General features: G+C 41.2%; 1 protein-coding gene across 2 annotated transcripts; it reads right to left on the reverse strand.

Annotated features, from left to right (window-relative positions):
- Positions 1 to 112: 112 nt before the first annotated feature.
- On the reverse strand, positions 113 to 23,146 carry LOC111570904 (bromodomain-containing protein 4-like). Of its 2 annotated transcripts, XM_023273901.3 has the most exons (22): positions 22,990 to 23,146; positions 19,618 to 19,754; positions 17,816 to 18,056; positions 17,634 to 17,726; positions 16,600 to 16,737; positions 16,323 to 16,455; positions 15,451 to 15,896; positions 14,991 to 15,362; positions 12,635 to 12,763; positions 12,020 to 12,241; positions 11,615 to 11,838; positions 11,431 to 11,531; positions 11,051 to 11,308; positions 9,282 to 9,383; positions 8,787 to 9,158; positions 7,631 to 8,236; positions 5,785 to 5,885; positions 5,475 to 5,595; positions 4,388 to 4,521; positions 4,048 to 4,229; positions 2,101 to 2,344; positions 113 to 2,007 (listed from the first exon to the last, which is right to left on the reverse strand). In XM_023273901.3, the coding sequence occupies exons 3-22, from the start codon at positions 17,942 to 17,944 to the stop codon at positions 1,939 to 1,941; spliced, it is 4,176 nt and encodes a 1,391-aa protein (XP_023129669.1). In that variant the 5' UTR covers positions 17,945 to 18,056; positions 19,618 to 19,754; positions 22,990 to 23,146; the 3' UTR covers positions 113 to 1,938. The 2 variants fall into 2 exon arrangements, with proteins under 2 accessions (XP_023129669.1, XP_023129670.1); XM_023273902.3 differs by lacking the exon at positions 19,618 to 19,754 and having other exon boundaries at positions 22,990 to 23,090.
- Positions 23,147 to 24,116: the final 970 nt, after the last annotated feature.

Here is a 24,116-nt window from a genome sequence, read left to right on the forward strand (position 1 = left end):
AGCTCTTCTGTCTCTACAGCTCCCCCTGCTGGCTGACACTGGACAATCGGCAGCACATATATAACGTGAGAAGAACGCAGTCAAGAAGGCAAAACCAATGTAAGAACAAAGATGTTTTTTTAAATATTATTTTAATATTTTTCTTAAAAAAGATGTTGTACTCCATAATCTGAACAAGATGAATCTATTGACCTCACTGCCTCACTCACCAACATACCAACACATTGTTCTGGGCAAAATAAATCAAAGAAAAATAGCAAAAGGAAAAAGGAAAGAAAATAAACTCAAAACAATCAAATATGAAAAGGGAAAAGAAATGAATGAAACGTTTAAAAAAAAAAAAGTGATTATAGAATTGAAAACACTCACGGATCTCTGGGCCAAGCTATAGAAACTGGGAAAGGCTCCCGCTTCCAAAAAAAACACACAATGGCACACAACATCCCAAAAAACTGTTACCTTGGACGATGAAAGCATTTCAAAAATAAAAACTAAAAGACAGATTCAGAAACGAGAACCTATTATACAGACTGCAGAAGCTGTGAAGAAGATAGTGGTAGACGAGACGGCTAAGACAGGCTAAAAACATGTACATGATGAAAAGAAATAATGAAAAAATGAAGATGTAAGTAATTCACATGTAAGTGCACATTTATGGAACAACTACAGAATGATGGGGCCTAGTAAAGTAGTCACATAAACTGATTCTGAAACCGCTTCTTCAAACTATTACAAACTGCTGCATAACTTCGGATTTAAAAGGGGATAAAGGAAAATTAAATAGCAATAAAAACACAGCCTTTAATATAAAGTGAAAAGAAGATGCATTTTACATGTAAAAAAATGTGAATGAACTTTCAGCACTCAATAGATTGGTTTTGGCATAGAGTTGAGAAAAAAATAAAACAGAAAAGGTGTGAGAGAGAATAAGACAGACGAAACAATCCTCTCAATAGAATCATAAAAAAGTTTTCTTCTTCTTTACAGTAAATTCTACAAAATCAAAACCAGAGATCAACACAGAGACGAGCTTTGCTCCCCACAATCCAAATCCCTCTCATGTTCTTTTTCATTGACATTTTGTCGTATATAATATATATTCATGTATCTATTTATATATAATATGTATAATTTGCAGGGTGTGATCATTAGTTTACAGGCCAGAGCACTAAGGCAAAGGACACACTCCGAAACTTTTAAAATGCCATCACTCCTTTCTCACACAGGCTGAAGCCTCCACCTCTTAGATTTGTGACCGAAGAGAGACAAGTAGAAGGAAGTGAAGGGAGGAAGGAGGTCTTAGAAAAGTGTGCGAAAGTGGCCAGGGTGTTTCGTTCCGACTGTGTCCTGAGAAAACAACAGACTCTCAGATGACGGCTGAACCTGACAAACTCGACCACGCCGGTCCAACCCTCTCGGTTAAAATCCAACTTAGAATAAAATACCAGGGAGGCGAGGTTAGGAGAGAGGAAGAATAAAAGCAAAGTGATCTGTCCGTTTGCGATTTGTTCACCCGTTCCTTGTAAACCCTCGTCTCTCTTATAGCACACTAGAGATCGAGATTTTCTTATTTTTCACTTATTTTCTTAAATTAAATCCTGCTCTTCCACATTATTATTTTTTTATGTAAAAGTTCTGTCTCCATTATTTCGTTTCCTCAAGGAAGTCGACTGTGTGTCTGTATTCGACCGAGCCAGACACCAAAATGTATCTGAGGCTGGAGGAAAAGAGGGTTTCATTTTCACTTTCCCCCCTCTCTCATTCACATGACACAAGCCAGCTGTTTCAACTACTGAGAGAAAGGGACAGTTACTAGTAAGTCTGTGTATGTGGGTGTGTGTGAGGGTGACCATGTGTATCAGAGCTTTGTTATTTATATGCATTTCCTAAATTTGCTTATGTGTGTCCTTCTCTCACGCCATTAACGTCTTTTTCCTCTCAGAACAGATTCTCTTCAAAAATTGCCATCAGGTCGCTCTGGAAATTGATGTCAATGGTGTCGGCCATCTGCAGGAAAGATGAGAACAAGGAGAAACATTGAAGCCTTAGTTTAAAAAAACAAACTCCAGCATCAGAGTTTCTGTTACAGTTTATTCGTACCGCCTCTCTCCTCCGCCGCTCCTGCTCGCGGCGGCGTGCCATCTCCCTCTGCTGGTCGAGAGCGTTCTGCGCGGCTGAGCTGGGTGGGGGCAGGGCTTGTGGCTGTGGGGGTGGAGCCTGTGGAGAGTGAGTGGGCGGAGTCGAAGCTGGAGGTGTTGGAGCAAGTGGCGACTGTTGCTCTTGGCGACGGCGGACGTCTTCTTGCGCTCGTCTAGCCTGCTCCATTGTGTCTTCGTCGTCACGGCTACAGCATAGAAAAGCAAAAGGAGGATGGCAGCCGGTTTTACTGGCGTTCTAAAATTCTGCCAATTTTTGCACATTTGCAGTTTCATAATTGTATTTTTGGGGCACATAAGAATATGGTTATATGCTTTAATATTTTTAAAAAACACAGCTTCCTCATGCTGTAGCAGCACCAGCTCTTCTCCCCCTCTGTCTAAAACCATCCATGTCTAATTAAGATACTGATTCTGAAAAGGCTAGCCTGCTATGCTTGGTCAGCTGGCCCGAAGAAAGCGAAGTAACGCTGGATACTCACGGTAAGCCCAGACCTACGAGTGTAGGAATGCAGCGTTACTGAAGAAATAATGACAGACTGCGAGGGACCGGATCGTTCTGGCTCAGCTAGTTGTGAAGCGGCGGTCATGTTAATGTGTTAGATGGTGATGTAAATAAGTGACAGAAGAAAAGGACTTTAAATGAGATGTTTCAGGCAGGTAAGGAGCACTGACAAAGAATAACCCCCTTTGGTGTGGACTATGAGTTTTGCAAATTTGCAGACCTTTTAAACGCACCACAAAGCAGCAAGGAAAGGGAAAGTTGAAAAAGCAGAATATGAGCTTTTTGGCAAATTTTTGACAAAAGAGTCCCTAAATCAAATGTCAGTTTTCAATCAATGTATTTGTAATAACTACTTCCAGTAGCTCAGGACAGAGTTATCTCTACTTGTTTTGTAATTATGGTATACAAACAAAAAAGTCTAAATTTCCTCATGTAATACATTTCATTTTTATATACACATTAGACAGGAAGATGTGTTTAAATCACCTCCTAATCAGATCTCAGTCAATCCTCAGTTTAGTTTTTGTCTTTTGAGGTGAATTATATCTAAATGTTAAGCAGTTACATGAGCTGTACATTTAATTAGTACAGCAGTCCTAAGAATGCAGCAGATTTTGAGAGTTTTTTTTCTTTTACACACTGCACGCTGCTACTGTTTTCCAATAATTCCAGTAAAGTCATAAAATCAACCTAAAACTCAACTGTGTTCATTTGAAACTGGAGAAGCTTGATCTAAAATAGGGATGTTGTGATATTACAATAAAGCGACAATAAAAGCATTCTGATTCTGGTACTGACAATAATTGTAATATTTAAAAAATGAAAAGCTGATAATAATGTTCATAATATTCACATAATACTAATGCAACCATTCCAGTGCCAACATAGAACCAACACACAGCACAGTTAGGGTTACACGCAGTATTTTGAATTTAATTCATGTTTAAAAAAAAAAATGAATAAAATATGGAGAGAAAACACACACTGACAAATGAATCTGACTGATATCATTTAAAAAAAAAATATTTTCAGATTTTCTGAAAAAATCTGAAAGTATAAACTTCCAGATTAAAATGTGACATTGTAAAAGCTAACTTGAATGGTAGGTTTATATGCTGTTGGGAATATCAGACATTTACAGCGGCTGGCAAAACACCGTAAATCCCGACACTGTGAGCTAACGTACGATGAAGAAAACGAACATGTTCACCGAGATAAACACATCTCAAGTGACATTCAAGTCTCCGAGTTGATGTTGTTATTTTGTACTGAAATAATGAAAAACAATGGTTGCTGGGAAGGTCGGCAAAAACAGACTGTCAAGTGTTAAACTATTTTGAAAAGAAACTGTTGAAGGGCTAAAGCTGCAGTTTGGCTGCTGCTTACCGTAGTTTCTCTTGCTCTCTCCTGGCCTGCTCCGCCTGGGCTTTCAGCTGTCTCTCTCTCTCCTCCTTCTCCCTGGCCGCCCGTTTGAACTGCTCGAAGCTGTCGCTGGAAGAACGCACTGAGGAGGCTGGCGTGGACTGAGACCTCTGAGCCAAGCTGGCCCAAGAACCCATGTTCTTTAACTTCACATCGAGGGAGAGGAAAAAACACCACACAATGAGGAAGGTGAGGGATAGAAAACAACCAGTTAAAAGAGGGAGAGAAAACCGATAAACCAGACAGAGGCGTCTAGTTTGACGTAGCTTATGAGATTACTTTCTCATCTCACGCTGACACACACCTGCGTCTTCTTAGGAGCAATGGGAGTTTTGGGTTCTTGCTTGATTTTGTTATCCTGTTGGGAGCATGGCGGTGCTGGGGAGTCTGGGAGGCGAGGAATTGGGCGAGAACCATCCAATGGCTTCAGATCTAATCCTGAGGAAGACATGAATGGAGATTAATTACACACATGCACCTTAAGCCTCCTTTTAGACAAGCACTTCTCTAAACACAGCAGCTTCATGCCTGAATGAGCATCTTGATCACTTTTCTGTAAAAGTCCTATCTGCAGTCTTACTAGGTCAGACATAGTAGCATTTCTGTACCGCTGTAAACACTGCACGAGTCTAAACTGCATGTAGTCACATTAATGACCAGGCACACAGAAGCTATGTACTTTAAGCTTTGTGAACTCATTTAGAAAAAGACTTTCCACATTTAAGCACTATTATTGTTCCAGAAACAGAGAACAGAAAACACAATCTGCTTGTCAAAATCACAAAAAAAAACATACTTGTTCACTTTGTTCTATAATTTCACATCAATTATAAACTAAATGTCCATAAAATAGAACTTTTCTGTGATGAAGACGAACAGGCCAGTTAATGAGACTCAATAATGAAAGATTTTGGTCTAGTTTGTTGTCTCCAGAGTTTTTCCTCTGAGTTTAGTAAATGCCTGCAGCATCAGCCAGCAGCAGGCTTCATGTTTGAGCATCTATAAGGAAGAGAGTTGTGCACATTTACATATGCGGGAACTTAATTACATAAAAATAATCCTTGAGATGGAGACAGGATTTATTGGGATGCCACACATGCCACACTGTGTACATTTTCTTCACCTCAGACAGTTGAGCTGTCACACTGAATCAGAGTTCGTCAGCTGCAAATAACTCGTTTGTTACGTCACAGCTCAGTAAAGGAGTAGTTAGATTATTATTACACATTGATAGAACTTTCACAGTTTGGGAGGTCAAATAAACGAGGTTATCTCGACAGTGTCAGCTGTTACTAGTTTATATTTAGTCTTTTCTTCATTAGTGCATTATACCCTCCTTAGCTTCAGATATGATGGACTTTCAAAAAAATACGACAAACTTTTGTACTCACTGTGTTTGTTGTCGGGTTTGTGTGTGTCTTGACGAATGGCAGGGCTGAAGGGTGAGGGGGGCAGTACTGGTGACTGAGAAGGCTTTTCTTCTTTCACCCCTACCAGGTTGGACCTCTGCTCCTACAGAAATATAAACCAGTACATAGATATGGTCAAGACAAATCAACATATAAAACAAAACCATCACTTTTGGCAAATTATGCCTTTAATATCCATGCTTGTTACATTTGTGTCGCTAAGCCTCATCTGCCTCAAAATACAAGTTGCGGCTGACATATATAGTCTTGAATTCTGTATAAAGTTGCTTACATGCTTCTTGGTCTGTGAGGGTGACTGCTGTCCCATTGTATGGAACTGAGGGATCTGAGGAGAATGAATCATCAGCGGAGACGTGCTCTCTCGCAGGCAACCTAGAAAACACAAGGGAACGATACTGCAGCATTACCACAGAATTTAATATCAAACTCAGCTTAATTATCATCATACCTTCGCACATTGTCAAAAAAAATGGTCGCAAACCATTTTGGTCGCAGTCTGGAGCCCTGTTGGTTCTTAAGACACAACTGCACTTTTTGCAATTCTGTCAACTTCACTTAGAGCGTGTTCACACTTGGTGGGTTGGTTTGATTATAACAAACTCTGGTGTGATTGCTCTGTTAGTGCAGTTTATTTAAACAATAGTGAATAAACACCGGTCAATAGTCCCGAACCCCCATACAGATGAATCTTGGTCTGATTTCAAACACACTCTGGTGTGGCTATGATTGAAATATGAACACCAAACCAGGATGTCTGTACTCAAGCACACCTGGTTTTTGTCATCACAGGAGTTAAGCTGCCCGTTGCACTTCAGTGCAGGCGTCAGAACTACCATCTCCTTTTGCCATATCTTCATTTGTGTATGCAAAGAAGAATGTATATTTTTTTTAATCCATTTTATACGCTTCAGATTGGGACCTCAACCATATGCACTTTGTTTAGTATAGTTTGGTTCAATGATAAAATAAAATGTCACAGTGAACGTTAAGTAAAATAGGACTAAAACGTATAATTTCTGCTTTTAGTTGGACCAAGGGAACCAAACTGCGAGTGTGAACATACCCCTCGACACTACAGATACATACAGAAAAAAACTCTTTGTGGAGCATAAACATTTTTTAAATCTCTTTGATAACCCTCAGTTTGGGAACCACTGCCTTGCGGTACTTTGACAGGTAAATATAAAGTAGTCGGCAGCATCTGGCCTTTTACGAATCTCTGCTCTGCTATCTGCTGTTCTGACCAAATAATTTGCAAACTCTTCTCTGACGAGGTAGCATGTATTACTACATAGGCGCAGTGGTTCATTTCTTGTTGCAGTATTTTTCCGTGAGTACACAACAGCAGTGTTCGGTTATCCAACAGAACCAGCTGAATGCAGATCTGTAAATGTGAAAGCTTGCCGTACATCCAAGTAAACGGACATTAGGTTGGGCATCTCTAAGCTTTTTCCTAAAGTGTACCAGAGCTCTTTTAAAGGCTACATACATCCTAATATGTGTTCATTTTTACTTATGCTGTGTTTATGCCCAGCATCCTCAACAGAAACTGAAGGGAATGCTGTGGTCTGGGTTTCAGTTTGAAAACTCTCAGGCTGCCTTTTGCCCTGGACGGGCAGAAACTGAAACTTTTGGAAAACGTTTGAAGCATCGACCATTATGTTCCCTCTTAGACTGGATCGTAGTAGCCTGTACATGTCCTTCCCTGATTCCTTATGCACCTATCTCATGACTGTTTTCCAAAAGAAAACAAAGACATCAGCCTTGACTACTGGTAGCTACTGAAATGTGGATAAAGAACTACAGACGCTGCTGACCTTGATGTCTACACTAGCAGCTGTCTGGTCTTACTTTCACTGCTGCTTTTCTTTCTCAGTATTTTCTATGACTAAGCAACCACCTTCCTGCTTCATGTTTACACTGGTGCTGCATGCCCAGTATACATAAATGGTCATGTGATATGAGTTTCCTGGTGTGTTAGTATGCAAGCTGATTATTTTTCTGAAATATTGTTAATACGCTTATCTGGCCTGAAGTCATTTTCATTTTACTAGTGTGGATGTTCCTTCAGTGCATCGCTTTTTAAAATCTGTATGTTAAGTATTAGGATACCTCACCTGTTGAGAAAGGCTCTGCTTTGCTTCGTGGTGATGGCTGCTGTTGATGCTGCTGCAACTGTTGTACCTTCTGCTGTAGGACCACGCCCTTTTGTTGCTGCGACGTCGATGTGTGCGTATGTGCGAACTGCTGCTGCAGGTGCGCGTGGCCTGAGCTGTGTCTCTGCGTCAGCGCCGAGGCGGCTGTCGTCATAACCTGTGCGTGCATTGACGAGGCCAGCTGAGAGGCTACCTGCACAGGTGAATGCGTGTGCAGCGGCTGCGTCTGCGTGGTGGGCCTGGCCTGAAGCGACTGCAGGAGGGTGTGGACCTGACTGAGCGGCGGGGTGTCGGAACTGGTGGGTGTCGGCTCTTCGTCGTCCTCCAGCAGAGCTTGGGGAGGCTGCGCTGAGAGGGTTCCCAGGATGCCGTGCGACGTTGGCGAAGGGACGCGAGGGCGGGGGACGGGCTGTGGGAGGGTGAGGGGAAGGGAGGGCTGGAGCTGAGGTGAGGAGGATGGAGGCATGGAGGGGAGCGAGGATGGGGGAGGCTGCGGGGGTTTGGGCGGAAGCGGTGCTGCACGGTTGCTAGGTCTCGATGGTTGCTGGGGAAGAGCATTGTGGATCGCTGCAAACAGAGGAGAAGAGAATTATGGGATGCACAATAAATAAAAACAGGAAATGTAACTAACACGGATGCAGTTATATATCCTGGTTTAGGACTGATGACCGGACAAAACAAGCAGATTGAAATGTGGGACACTATAATGAGCAACTGCCTCTATTGTCTTTGACAAATGAATAAAATCTTAACCAGAAATCAGCAATGAAAATATCATTACTTGCAACCATTAACTCTCTGAACCACAAGCAGTTTGTGGGCATTTTTACTCTTGTCACATGTTTGACACATGTAAAACAAAGTCATTTGATGAATTATTTTAACTTATTTTTTTGAGTAGTTCAAAGACTGCTGGAAGGTTAAAAAAAAAAACATCAGATGATTCATTTTGTTTTTCAAGTTTCTATTATACATGGCGTTATTCTGGTGATTTTTAAATGCCTTTTAAATCTGCTGGTGGGTTTTGAGGTTCAGAGTCATTAACATTCTGACATTAATGGTCATATCTGACACAAACTACAGATTTACAAGCAGAGCGCTACTGTAGTTTACTTACCTGGGGAAGGTATGATGGGATGTTGGTTCAGGAAGGGGTGCGTCTCAGTGGGCGTCTGGCTGGTGGGGGCGTTTGCATTAAGGAGGCCAGAGGCAACGGGGGCACCAGCAGTAGTAATGGTTGCATTGGGCTCTGTGTTTGACTGAGTGAGGTGAGAGTTCATGAAGTGAGCCAGAGGATCAAATCCTGGTGTCAACATCTGGGAGTCCAGAGCAGGGACAGAGGGAGGGGGGACAAATGGTGGTGGTTTCTGAACCACCTGAGGCTGAGTGTGAGGCTGAGGAGGGATTGGGACGACTCCACTGAGGGACTGGTGGTGCGGTCTCTTGGTGTCCTTGTTAGTCGAGTTCTTCTTCTGCTTGGGAACCAGCCCTGCGATGAGAGACAAAGAGGGAGACACATGAGTATAAGAAATGAGGCAACATCATATGTAGAAGAATCACAGTAACTACTGATCCAAACATTACACAGTGCATAGTGATGTTTGTATATTACCATTCTCAGAGTCTTCACTATCAGAGGAATCACTGCTGCCTGAAGATGAGGATCCCGTCTTCATCTTTGTCACATTTGTCATTTCCAGAGGTTTCTCTGCAGCTACAAATATCCACAACATTTAGAAACTGAATCCAATATTCATAATACGATTTAAACAAAAAGCAGAGAGGCAGAAAAGTCTCTTTAAATATATCCTCCAACATGTTAAAGTAAGAACCTGTTACATCACATTTGGTGAGCGGTCATATTTGATGAGCCCTAAAAACCCTTCAGCACAGTTCAATGTCTGTGGTTTAAGATAAGTTCTTTATTTCTCCCCACGCCAGGGGAAATTCACATTGTTACAGCAGCTTATGTAGCAATAGACGTAGTAATAGGCTCGGGCTTGATAGTTAAACATTATAGTTTCCATTAGTGTCAGTTAAATGCTTGTCATGTAATTGGACCTAAATCAGTATTTAAATTAACTTGTGCTATTAACAAGTACTCAAAACTGCCTTGGCGGTAGTCTTCACTATAGAAGGAAATTTTGCCATGACGACACACACACACTTTTATCAACAACTTCAGAGGACATTACATTGACTTAAGTTCATTTCCTGGAGAGCTTACTCTATTTTGAGCATAGTTACTACTTGCCTGAACCTAACCATTATCCGTACCTTGACCTAACATTACCTTAACATTGAAACATGCCTTGCCCATAAAATTCAACGACTTACATTGAGGGACAGATTCAGGTACCACAACAGGATTATTACCTGAACCACACACAGACTTTTAATGTAAAAACAATCCCAGCTTCACTAACAGGGTTGTAATAATATTCTATTAATTATTCTTATTCTTCACTGTTAGATTTAATGACCTAAAAGAGCCCCAGTGTAAATTCATATTGGTATTCCTGGTGCACTGAACTTTTTCTGAGGGGACACAGGGCATAATTAAGGTGCCCCTGAAACTTTTCACCAGCATAAAACATTTTAAGTCTAACCTCTTTTGTAGGTTCCAATACAAATTTGTTGACATATTTTGTAAATGATTTAAACAGGACTTTAAACCGGTCTGCTCATAAGAATGATGTGGGACTCTAAGTTACTAAAACAAAGTTCTTCTTTGGCTATAATATAAGCAGTGTTTAACTTTATTATCATTTGTAACTCCTCACTGCTCTGGTTTGTTGCTGTCTGGTACTAAAACTCTGTGGAGTGTGGGGCTGCCCCACATCCATCACGGCACAGGACAAATTTGTGTCTTTTTATTTTTTTTACATTTCCATTGCAAACACAAGCAAAAAAAACAAAAGTAAAAGATCCCAGCCATGCTTGGAGAGCATTCTGTCCTATAAATGCAATGCATAATTATGGCTGTTTATTAATTTCTCAGTGTTTCCCACAGGTTAAGAATTTACTTGTTGTGATGTATGGCTAAACGTGACAGGCAGATTTTTGGTCACATCTCCACCCAAAATGACTGCACTCTAAAACCCGGCTTAAAAATGACCTTTGCAGTATATTGGGAAAACATTTCTAATCCGCAGATTAATGATTGTTTTGCTTTGATGACTTTACCGACAAGTTGTTTGTTGCTTCCTATAACTTAAAGAATGAGACTGACTGGTCTTTATATGGACTCTTGAAGAACTTCCATTGCACATCTAACTATGAATGCTAAAACCAGACCCTTATATCTAGGCTGACACCAACGAGTGAATCTTTGAAATTACAAAAATGACACGACAGTCTTTCAAAAGACAAATAACCCACCTGATGGTTTTTTCTTCTTCCGGAGGCAGCTGGACACGTATTTCTCCAGCTCTCTCAGCGTGGAGGGCTTCAGTGTCTCAAAGTCAATCTCAATCTCATCAGGGTTTGAGTTCTTCAGCGAAGGCTCACGCGTCTGGATTATGTGCACAACTCGGCCCAGTTTTTCACCAGGCAACTTGTTGATGTCCAGACTCAGCTGGCGTTTCTCCTCGTATGACATTGGCTTGCCTCTATCAGCAGACACACCTCCGAATATATCTGGAGAGCAAAGCATTGGAGTGGATTGACACTGGCCCTTTGCTTACAGATAATTTAACAACATCTGTGCCTGACACGAGAAGAAAATTGTACTTAACACATCTGTTGTGTGATATACATACCTATGTCATCCTCTGCTTCGAGAGAAGCTGAGGGGACAAGAGGGGTTGGCCCGGGCTGAGGGGGCACAGCTGGCCGGCTGTTTTTAATTCCTTCTTTCTTACTGTGATTGGGAAATAATTAGATGAGCACCACTTAATGCAGCTACAATAAATTCATTTAGCTTATTACGTCTGTGAAACCTACCCGGGCTTTTTCTTCTCCTTCTTCGCAGTGATAGGTTCCTTGCTGCTCTTGCTCTTCTTCGACGTCTGAAGCATCACAAGGGGAGGGGTCTCCACAGGTTCCTCTGCTCCCATCTTCTTTTTGTGCTTTTCTTTCTTCTTCTCCTTCTTCTCCCTCTCTTTCTTCTTGGGCTTGCTGGCCTGTGGCTGGGAGAGTGCTGCGAGCTGCTCATGGACAGCTTTAAGCTGGACGACACAAATACACACAGTTGTGGTCTTAAGAGAGGAACAAGAACTTCTCGAATCTTTGCATTTGCTTCTCTGTGTTCCAGCATTCACCCATGTTCGGTAAAGCTGTTCTGCATGGCCCACCCACCTGTTACGTGTCTCATAAGCCTCCCTCCCCCTTCATTTTCCATCCTCTAACCTGTTCCTGTAACTCAGCCAATCGATGCTGCCTTTCTTGTTCTGAGTCTCCTCCTGAGGACTCCGATTCGGAGGAACTAGAGCTGTCGTCTTCCGAGACAGCGGAAGGAGGCGGGGCTTGTCGAGTGGAGGGGGCAGGGTGGAGGGCCGACGATGGGGTGGGAACAGGGGCAGGCTCCTCTGGCTCATCAGGCATTTTGGCGAAACGCATCTCAAACACGTCCTGTTAAGACGGTAGAATGGCAGGAGAAACTGTGAGCTCAACTGAAACACCAAACATATTTTACAACATACATTAATTTTAAAAGCATCCTTCAAAAATATAAAATGTTGAACAAAAAAACACTGCATTTTAACTATATTTGTCTCAATTGTGTTCTATATGATCAAACATACGTGGACAAATAAACACTACACACATTAGCTGACTGCTGAAAACATCATTCTAAAACCTCAAATGTTAACATGCTGCTAAAACTCGTTCCACTTTTCGGGGAAGAAGATTTTGAAGAACGCTCTCGTTTAGGTTTCCAAGAGTGTCCACATACTCATACACATACATATTACACATGTAAGTGTATTCTGATTTGCTTGTCAATAAGTGAGATGTGTTTACCTGTAATTTGCGCGCCATGCCAACCACATCATGGTCTGGAGGATTGTACTTGTAACAGTTGGAGAACATCAACCTGACGTCTGCAGCAAATTCTTGAGCGTCTCTGTACTGTCTGTTGTCCAGCTTTTTCTAAAAGACACAAATAAACAAATGTACTGCAATGATCAAAATCTTGTTCGTGCTTGCACTGAGAAATACCAGTTGAGCTGAAAAAAACGTGCCATATAAAGATTATTATGTAACTATACGAACCTGAGGCTATTTTTAAGGTAACTCTATTACCTTTACTTTTCAGCTCTTACCTTGGTCATTGTAACTTCCAGCTGTTCATGTTTCACCTTGATTTTTAGCAGTCTAGGCTATCCAGACCTTTCATTACTTCACATGATACTTGCAGATGTGTATATTGGTTATTAAATCAAAAAACGCAAATATAATGGGCAAATGCACATTGTAACTATGATCAAATGTAAATTCTAATTTATTTTTCTCACCAACACTGTCGGTGAGACATAGGGAACTGGCATTATTGCAAAGATCAATTCATTTGATATGCGATACATCTTACTGCCATAAAGACTTTCTGAGCTATTCAACTGAGAAGAAGGGTTGTGAATTTTGTTGCAAATAGCCCTGGGTTCTAAGGATTCACTTCATTTGAACTGATTTAATCCTGTTCCAGATGATTTCAAATTATGTTTTAGGTCAGGTTCTTTTAAAGGTGATTATTTTCAAATCGAAAAAAGGGATTTCTAGCAAAATTTCAAAAAATATCAGTGTTAAATAAAATTTGTTGGTACAGGCAAATCCAGTATAAGTAGAATATTGTGGAAAAGCCTTAATATTTTTCATTAGACATGGCTCAAAGTGAAAACTGTATATATTCTAGACTTATTACACAAACTAAATACTTCAAGCCTTTATTTGTTTTAACTTTGATGGTAACAACTTACAGCTCACGAATTTAATTTCTCAGTCTAGTTGAGTACACACAACCACAATCATGGAGAAGACTGCTGGCTTCAGAGTTGTCCTGTGTCATAGACACCCTCCACAAGGAGGGTAAGACTTAAAAGCGCATTGTTAAAAGGGCTGTCTGTTCACAGTGCTGTACCAAAGCACATTAATGGAAAGTTAACTAGAAGGACAAAGCGTGGTGAGCACAGGCTTGAGAGGATGGTCAAGGAAAGCAGATTTAAGAATGTGGGGGAGATTCACAAGCAGTGGACTGAGGCTGGAGCCAGAACATCCAGAGCCATCACGCACAGACGTGTCCGGGAAATGTGTTGAATTCCTACTGCAAAGTCACTCCTGAACACCGAACATCAGAAGTGTTTTACCTAAGAACTGGAGTGTTGCTCAGTGGTCCAAAGTCCTCTTTTCAGATCAAAGTAAATTTTAATTTTTTTTTGGAAATCAATCAGTCCCGGAGTCTGGAGGAAAAGTGGAGAGCCACTGCATCAAAGTTATCTGAAGTGTGGGTGCCCGTACAGCTCAACAGGTTAAGTGGGCGACCCACGTACAGGGGTTAGTCCCCGATGCAGCAGCCTGAGTTCAGTTCCCTCTTGTGGCCCTTTGCTGCATGTCTTTCTACCCCCTTTTCCTGTCTGTCTTCACTGCACCTATCAAAAAAAGCCATAAAAAGGCAAAAAAAAGTAACTTAAAAAAAAAAAGTTATCTGAAGTCTAGTGTAAAGTTTCATCAGTCATATGTGATGATTCGGGTGCCATGTCATCTGCTGGTATTGGTCCATTATATATAATAAAGTCCAAAACGAACACAGCCATTTACTGGTACATTTTGGAGCACTACATGGTACCGTCTGCTGAAGAGCTTTTTGGAGATGCAGATTTTGTCTTCCAGCAGGACCTGGCATCTCCACACACTGCCAAAACCACTCAGAAAGTGGTTCACGGACCATGGCATTACAGTGCTAGGTTGACCAGCCAACTCACCAGAATCCCATAGGAAAATCGATGATGTGTTGTCAGGAGATGAATGAGATGAACCAGACTCAGAAATAAAGAACAGCTGAAGGTGGCTATCAAGGCAACCTGGACATTCATTACCCCCAGCAGTGCCACCGGCTGACTGCCACCATGACACACTGCATTGCTGCAGTAATTCCAGCAAAGGGAGTCCCGATAAAGTATGAACAGAGCATACATGAACATGATTTTCAAAATTTGGATATTTCTGGATTACAAATCCTTCTTTTAATTGATCTTTGTGAAAAGTAGATATTTTTCACTTTGAGCAATGTCTGATGAAAAATATTGAACTGTTTCCATCATATTCTAATTATATGAGATGCTGGTGATTTATTATAAACACTGACCAACTATTATAAAATCACCTTGATGGTGCTGAGATCCATGGGGTGCTTGATGATGTCATGGTAGTCATGGAGGCCAAGAGCTCTTACATCAACAGGTTTGTAAAAAGGCCAGGCATATGATACATGTTTCTTAGACAGCATCTCCCTGACGAGGCGTGCACAGGAACGCAGCTGCTCCTGACGTGTCGGCGTTGCTGTCCCGCCCGTCTCCAAACCTCCTCCCAGGTGATGCTGAGAGTCCGGCTGTGACGTCTCTCTTCTGGGTTGCTTTGATGGGCGACTGCTCTCTCGGCGTGGTCGAGTCTCAGCAGAGACTGGAGATGATTCACTGAGCTGGTCGTTGGCTGTGGGTGTTGTCGTATCAGCTTTCCTCTTCTGGCTTTTCCTTTGCTGTTGAAACATTAGAGATTGTAGGTTAGAAATCGAAAACCTGTCTGTGTGTAATAGCAGCGGACATTGGACGTTGACCTCTCCTTACCTTGATGAGGGCAGGGGAGCTCTGCAGCATGGGGGCTGGATGGAGGCCTGGGTGTGTCACGGCTGGGGGGGGGACAGAGGTCATGCCTTGGGCCAGGACGTCTGGAGTTGAGAGAGGGAATTGGGATCCCAGATGGGATGCATGATTGGTGGGTGTGGGAGGCACACGAGGGGGCTGAGGCTGGACCAGAGGTTGGACCAGAGGCTGGACCAGAGGCTGGACCAGAGGCTGGACTAGAGGCTGGACCAGAGGCTGAACCAGAGGCTGAACCAGAGGCTGGGACAGAGGCTGGACCAGAGGCTGGGTCAGGGGCAGGACAGGGGGAATTTGAGGGGCGGGTGCAGCACGGGTCTGAGGGGTGGTTGATGGGGATGAAAAGCCTCGTGTATGTGGGGTGGTGGAAGGGGAAGATGAGTCCTGGCCTGAATCTGACTTTGTGATCAAACCTGGAAGGAAGAATACAAAGTTTGAACAAAAGGTGAGTACAAGGATAAAGTTGAGAATAAAAACTCCCAAAAAATCTTGCTACTTTAGCTTTGCTGGACTAATTATGACATGTTCAACTATGGTTATGGACATGCTTAATGCGCATGAAGCAACCAAAACTTGTTTACCAAAAAATCTTTCATGCAAGGTGTGCCTGATCAAGTGGGTGGAACGATTACAGACAACAAAACAACCGTGCATACAGGCTTGGCAGGTTAGATTAGCACCATTTACTTGTCACTGCAATTGATTTATTGCAACTGACTCATGGCAACTCCTCCTTAAAGTCTTCAGAATATAGAAAGAATGCCTACAATTAAAACTTCTGTGATAAACATCTATTAGGCTGACATTTTCAAGTCTATATTACATTCCAAAAACCATACCCGTCTCCCGCCGGCCCCCTCTGCGTCCCTTGGAAACCACAGCAATCTCTGTCTCCTCCTGTGGCATCTCTGTAATCTTCTGAAGAAAGAGCTTTTCCAAGGCCTCTGCCATAAGGACAATATCATCCCCAGGCTAAACACACAAACACAGGAACACGATTAGAGGGATTAAGCTCTTTGTATATGTCTACTGTCTTATTGTGAACGATGAACTGTTTGAACAGGACCATGTCTTGTTCATTGTAGTGCTATGTGTCCAGAACATTCAATGTCGGACCTTGTTGTAGATGTAGCAGTTTGTGAACATTGTGTTGAAGTCCTGTATACACTCCTGGGCATTCCAGTAGTAGTTGTTCTCCAGGCGTTTCTTTATTGTGCCCATGTCCATAGGAATCTTTATGATCTTATAGTAGTCCTTTAGGAAGGAGAGCAGGTAAAGAGAATTACATTTTTTAATTAGGTGGACAAAAGTAAATAAAAAATGTAAGAAAGTGATTGTTTAGGTCTGTTTATGAATAAAAGTCTCATCTAAACAAACTCCAACTGTATTGCCTCCCTAGCTCATGCTCATAAACAACCCATCATATCTCTTCACTTTGAAGTAATTATTATCAGCTGAAATTAAACAATTTTTGATAAATTTTTCAGCACTACTCTCAGTTTTTCTGCAGTCAAAAACACACTGCTGCCTCAGCGTCATGGCAATTCACATAAATCTTATTTGTTACCTGCAGCACACATTTAAAGCACTGCAGCCTGGAGAGCCTGGACAACAGGATTCCAAGCACAGAATAAAATACAGAAAGTGAAACTGAGGTGCTGCTCTGGTTTCTGGATCTTTTGTTTGTTCGTACATAATATTCAAATATAATATGGTTGTTTTTTCACATTATTTTCTGCTGTTTTATAAATACAATAATTAACCGATCATATTAATAAACACTACCAGTCAAAGTGTGTCCAAACTTTTGACTGGTAGCACATAATAAAGATGTTGCACTGCTTTCACTTTCGCATTTGAGACAACAGATACTACTGCATGTTCCTCTGTGACAACATTCACAAGACCACAGAAGAAGAAGTGTTTTCAATCACAAAAGTCGAGGAATGGTCACAATGTGCAAATTGAGGAAGTGAGTCTGTGAGAAATGCTACTTTCCTGGACAACCAAAGCCCTTGAGGGTGGTGGCATACTTTATTTTATTGGTGGCAAATCTACAAATAAATTTGGTGGGTGTTTTAATGCTATCTGTGCGTTCTGGGCTATGTATTTTGATTAATGGAACATAAAAACACACAAACATGACTCACAGGCAAATTCAGTTTGATGGCATCTACAGGAGCTTGGAAGGGCCATGCAAAGTGGTGTTTCCATAATGTCTTCAACACCACTTTAAGCAGGTACTGAAAAGACAAAAATTACACACAAAAAAATCATTCAAAACGGAATTTACAGTTTACTTGTATAAACACACAAATGGAAATTTTGCTACCTGCAGCTGGTTGGTCTGTCGCTTGGGTCTGGAGGGGTTCCATGTTTCCGGGGGTGGAGGGTTGAAGGGGAGAGGTGGTGGGGCAGAGGGAGGGTTCTGGCTGCTGCCTGCATCCAGTCCGTCTCCCATTGCTGTGGTGGGTTGCAGTAGCTGAGCAGACAGTTTAGGCAGATTGGACCTGGCAGGGGCAGGTGGGACCGGGGGGACCACCCTCAGGCCATTACACTCCTCACACGACTCTCTGAAAACACAATCAACAAAAGTTTCACCTCTGCTGTCTTTGCTGTTACTACGCTGCTAGCATTGGCTCAACTTTTCAGAATGCATATCTCAATAAGGATTGTTTTAACACCTCAAATCTGAAACCAAACCACTACGACACTGACTAATTATCAAGCTGCATCTTGCGAGTTCAGTCTCAATTATCTGTCTCACTGTCAGAAACCAGTGTCTGCATTTTCTCTCAGCTTCAAAGACCTGTATGTGAGAGATAAGGACTACTTGGCAAAAGGTCAACTTTTTTCTTCCCGAAGAAGAACACGCAACAGCCAATCTCTGGCCCTTCAGCTGCTCTGGCAGCTGTGAGTCAAACTCTGCAGCTGACTGTCTCTATGGACTCCACATTCTCATTGCAGTTTGCCCTTAAACAGGGATCAGGTACTGAGGACACAACGTCTCTGTTTGCAGGCACAAACAAATGCAAACATTCCATATCAACTACAAAATGTTAGCTGACAGTCTCTTGGAATAAATATTGATTTATTGCTAAGATCAAATACTGCAAAGACTGTTCGCTGACAACCTTTCTGATTCATATAAAGGAGTTGGGAGATGTAAACACATTACAGATTTGTGCTGCTACACAGCTTAGTATTTACTTACTGTGAAACACTTAACTACAAAGCAGCTCAACAGTCTGATCCAAAATTAGAACTAGTTTTTAGAGCCTCGCTGATGTCATTCAGGAAAATCAGCCAACACTGGCCTATAAAAGATAAATATGCATCAGCATATATGTTGTGCAATATGTGGCAATATGATTGTTTTTTATCAGAACATAATGCAGAAAAAACACTCAGCACTGTCTGCAGCACATGCAGCAGAGTATACGCTATGCTGAGGTGATGGTGGTGCGGAGTCAAGCGGTGTCTTCACAGTAACGTGCTACTTATTTTGTGAAATAAATCGCTGGAAAGTTAGTAAACCATGATGCCTTCGTTTTTCCCTTTTTAATATAACTCTAACATATATACAGTAAAGCTGTAGGTATAAATGCAACCTTATTACCAGTGACAATTTGTGAGTAGCACATTGCCACTGGTTCTTTGTCAATGAGTACACATAAAGAAAGCACTTATTCTACCACAAAAATCCTCAGATTTTTATTTCATTTTATTTTACAATTTATAATTAATGTACCAGTTTTAGTAAAAACTCTGGAGGAATGTTCAATTAGACATCAGGTATTAACCAGTTCACCTCATTTAAAAGAAAAAAAAATAAACAATTTAGTGCGACAGCCTGACCAATATTAATATGTGGTGCACAGATGTACTGATGCTTATTTTTCTGAGTCCCTGGCAGATGCCATTTACTTTGGATTGTGGTGTAGCAGACACGGTGGGAAAATGATGACTTTTTCTACAGCTACACATTTCTATTATCAAGAAACGGTCTAAAATCCTGATAATAGGAAGAACAAGTTCACCAACTACAGGTAAAAAGGCTGCCAAGACATTGTTATACCTTTGCACCTGCGTACATTCATTTTCAGGAGAACCAAATATGTTCTAAGAACTCACATGTTTGTTGCCTTGCAGCTATGGTCTAATCCAACTGTGTGATCATATCTTAGGTGGTGAGGCGACAGTTTCCTGAGGTAACTCGGGATGTCTGTCAGTGACACCACAACACAGGGACAGAGAGCCGAGCGTCACACCTGTGAGAGAGACAGATCAAGGAGTGACGCCAGATTGAAATTAAGAACAATGAATCACACGTGGTTTTGAGGACGTTAAAATATCTTAACAAATAAAAGTTTAGTTGCACAACACCAAAAGCAGCTGTGATCAGAATCCATGGTATGGGCATGGAGCAGGCGGCTTGTTGATATAACCAGAATGGGATACCTTTGAGTGTTGGAAAGTTAAACATCTAAAATACCTACAAACACTTAATTGACTTAATTAGAGGCAATCAATAGATATTTATGATATTTTCTCAGAATCTACAACCTGTATTGACATGTTCTCATCTTTATTCCCCCAGTGAATGTCCAGCACAAGACAAGTTTCTAGCTACAGTGACGTCAGGATGTCGCACCCAAATAATGTGTTGTTTTGTTGGTCTTTTAACCTGTAATTTATCTTGTGTGGATTTACAACCAAACAAGTCAGACACAAGGATGGGATTAATGTAATTTGCATGATTTTATTGCTGAATACAACAAACCCTAACCTTGAAACTTACATTCCTTTTCACTGTACTCATAAGCAGTTTGAAAAAAAAAAATTTTAAAATCTCAGTGAGACAGTATGTCTCAGTCCAAGACCCCAACTTCTCTTTATTCTGTTGTGTCATTTTTGTTCTCTGATGAGTCCTGCTGTTCCTCTACCAAAGACTTCTATCTTCATAGTAACAGGTTTATTCATATATCAAAGCATGCTTGAAAATTCTGAGAGACAAATGCCTGTTTTATGCTACCACTCCATGTTGCAAATTTGATGTTAAAGATGTTTCGCTTGCCTAAAAGACAAACAGTAACAAAAAAAAGTGACACCAGAAGATAGCTGATATGACTTTAGAAGATGTGGAGGCAGACAAATTAGGATGTTGGACTGCACAATCTATTGTTTTAGCATCAACACTGCAACACGTGCATGCCTAGAAGTACTTCACACTTCCTGCAATGCGAAGTAAGGCAAATTATCTGAAACACTGCCGCTCGATAGAAAAAGAAAACTAGCACAGGTCTCATTTTCCATGACTAATCCATGAGAGATGCCTGTTTGTTGACATGCAGGCTATACATGTGCACAGCAAAATGAGTGCGGAACATTTTGCTGTGCACCAAAAAGGAATGTTTGGCTGCAAAAAGAAGCTTGCAGGTGTATAGAAATATTTCAGCTACAGAAAGGGTGACGTTGGCCAAAAGCTGATAATTTGTCAACAGTGTCTTTGAATTGTTGCCACCAATTAAATCAGCAACACAAATCACTGTATGACAAGTGCAAATCCAGATCTGAATGCCACCCGAAGCAAAACGCTATTCTGGATGTTTCTGCCAGTGTTAAGGTTTTAAACAGTAGAGACAGGAATTATAGATGGGACAACTTTTCACCTGGCAAAAAACAAGAGGTATGTAATATCGTCACACACGTTTTTCACCTGTTTGAAACAGAGCTGTCACAAGTGCAATATTATGCAGCTATAGCACACCTATGTAAGTCTTAAAATCTACTTTCTTAATAAGGAAGTCGCTGACTGCATTGTGTAGTGCATCGGCACTTTATCTGGACGATCATACAAGTGAAAACAACAGGAATGCGAGAAACACTTGCTGCTTGGGGTCCTGATGAGAGATGTCAAGTCTATAGAACAATAGATTATGTTTTGAACATGATAAAGACTGCTGCTGTGCACAACTGGTCCAGGCTGCAATGCTTTGACCACAGACTGTACCTTGCAGTTGGCAAGTCATATCCATGCTATATTTCCCAAGCTGTAACATATATCACAGAAAAAAACAAATATTGCAATGTCAGTTTTTCCAGTATCGCACAGCCCTGTTTGGATGTACATGTTATGACTCACGTTGCCCTGGACGATCACTGACACTGACAACTTGTGACTTATATATTTACAGCGTTATGAAACTGTAATGCACTCTCAATCTTTCTGTAAACCTTACTTCAGCTGTTATATGTATGTATGTCTGTAACATGTTAAATTGTGCTGCTGCCTGTCTTGACCAGGACACTCCTGTTAAAGAGATTTTTAATCTTAATTTAATTTATCGTTCAGTACAACAGATTAATAAAACTGTTGTACAAAATGTTCTCCAGACTTGTATCACAAGTATCTATGATGAATATCTTAGGCAGAATGCATGGGAAAACACTTTTTGTACACTATGTCAAAAATTGTCATATTATGAACTTTTAAAACTGCAGTTTCAAAATACTTCCTCATATTTGATTAATTACTATGTACTAATATTCAAAACATACATGTATAATACATACATGAATTCTAACTGGAGGGCAGCCTGTAGTTTTTGAGTGAGACTTGCGAAATCCAATCATTTCCTGAGAATCTAATCAAAGAAGACAGTCACTGTCGATACGTGCTCACGGTATTTACAGTGCATTAGGAGCGAAGCAATGTCACAGCAGCTAATCTGAACACCAGGCCAAACACTCAGACAGTAAAGCCAAAGTACACCGCTAGATTGATGAATCCATAAAACGTTTCGGACATTTTGCTACTAACTAAGCTAAGGACGTGTGATGAATACCGTGAAGCGGCACAAACAGTGAGCGCAGAGCAACAGTTTGCTGAATATCTCCCCTGCTCTGCTGCTTTTCCTCGCTAACCTTCCATGTCAGTACATCGCCATGTCCACTGTGATCAAGTGACAGCTCCGCACGTAAATGGCGTTTCAGAATACAACTTGGACGGGGTTGATATTCTCGAAGTGACGTACGTCGCGCTTCGCATGAGCTCCTGCGCCATCGCGCGTAAACTACGCTGCCGAGAGGACGTAATTTGTGTCACGAATACGGCCTACGGGGCTACAAACAAACAGCCTAGCAGCTAACTGGCTAGCATGATAGCGACCTGCAGCTAACGTGCACACTGACAGCACGGAGTGTCCACTGCCACGAAAATGACCTCAACACAAGTGTCGAGAGAACAAAGATACAACACAGAATATGCACAATAACAGCAAATCACGCACACTTAAAGCATCAAAAAATCATCTATCTCGTGTGCCCGAACCGGTGCAAGGCCTGCGAAGACAGCTCATGCTCCGCTTGCCGAAGCGCTCACTGACAGCGCGGGAAATACGCCACCGACGGCCAATGTGAACCTTTTAGCGGATCCCCGGGGTTGTATGCCTTCGTTTGATGTACCAATGTCACCCACACAAAGGCAGTAAAAGCTATTTTTACCTTCTTCAGTCGGGTGTCAGCGCTCGCAGACCTTCCTCGCCCCAAATCCAGAACAAACAGTCCCGTTCGACGTCGATGACGTCAGACGCACGGGGGCGGACCGAACGTCTGTCAGTCGAAGTGTCACGCAGCGCTCCGCCCCCTCCTCGCCCTCCTCCTCCTCCCTTCAGCATCATGCAACACTGCAAAGATTTCCACCGGAGAACAAACAGGCCGCTGTTTGTCATGCAAATTTTGTCCCATTGATTCATTTAGTTTAACATAATACAGGAAAAAAGCTTGAAGAGTAGTATGTTATTAAATGCCTGTTATTTTTTTTTTATTTTGCAGTGGCTAAATCTATAGGCTGATAACATTTTAACAAAGATCACAGATGCCATTTAACTATCGTCATTTCTAGATGTCACTTTCCTCTGTGCTTACAGTGACCCTATTGCACAATCATACAGTATTTTCCTAAAATATTTTAAGCTGCAGGTTCTAAAAGAGTTCTGATTATAGAAGTTTATTGAGGTCTTATTGTAAGATTAAAAAATATACTCTTTAGGCACATTTTTATTTCAGTCCACAGAAGTGTGACACAAGTATGTGTTTAACTTCCATTAGTATGTAACTAAGTAAATTATTGGGAATATTTGGTGAATGTTTTCTGGATGGTCATAAAGAAGAAAAAAGAAGTCATTATAAATATTTCTATATTTACACATAAATTAATCAACATAAAACTGTCCTCCATATAAAATGTGACCAGCATTCAATTAAGCATTCAAGTAAATTAATTATTTAGAATTTAATGTATTTATTTAAGAGTCTTCTGTTGGTATATCATTTATTGTGTACATCTTGCTTGATTTTTTTTTTTACATGCATTCTATGTTTGGTTGATTGTTTTTTTTTTTCCAATTTTCTTTGTAGAGTCTCAGCTATTCCTCAGGATATTGTTCTCAGGTTGTTTGTGGAAAATTTATTTATTGTAGAATTATTGAAGACAAAAAAACTACGAACAGTAGAGGGAATGTTCCTCAAAGGTTGACTAACAGTACAACTTATGGTTCTAGTGTAAGCAGTGCATTTTCATTTGATCCGTTGATTTGGTATTATTCCAAATTAATAAAAACATTGGGAAT

This window comes from Amphiprion ocellaris, chromosome 4, assembly GCF_022539595.1.
Source record: "Amphiprion ocellaris isolate individual 3 ecotype Okinawa chromosome 4, ASM2253959v1, whole genome shotgun sequence".
Lineage (NCBI taxonomy): Eukaryota > Metazoa > Chordata > Actinopteri > Pomacentridae > Amphiprion > Amphiprion ocellaris.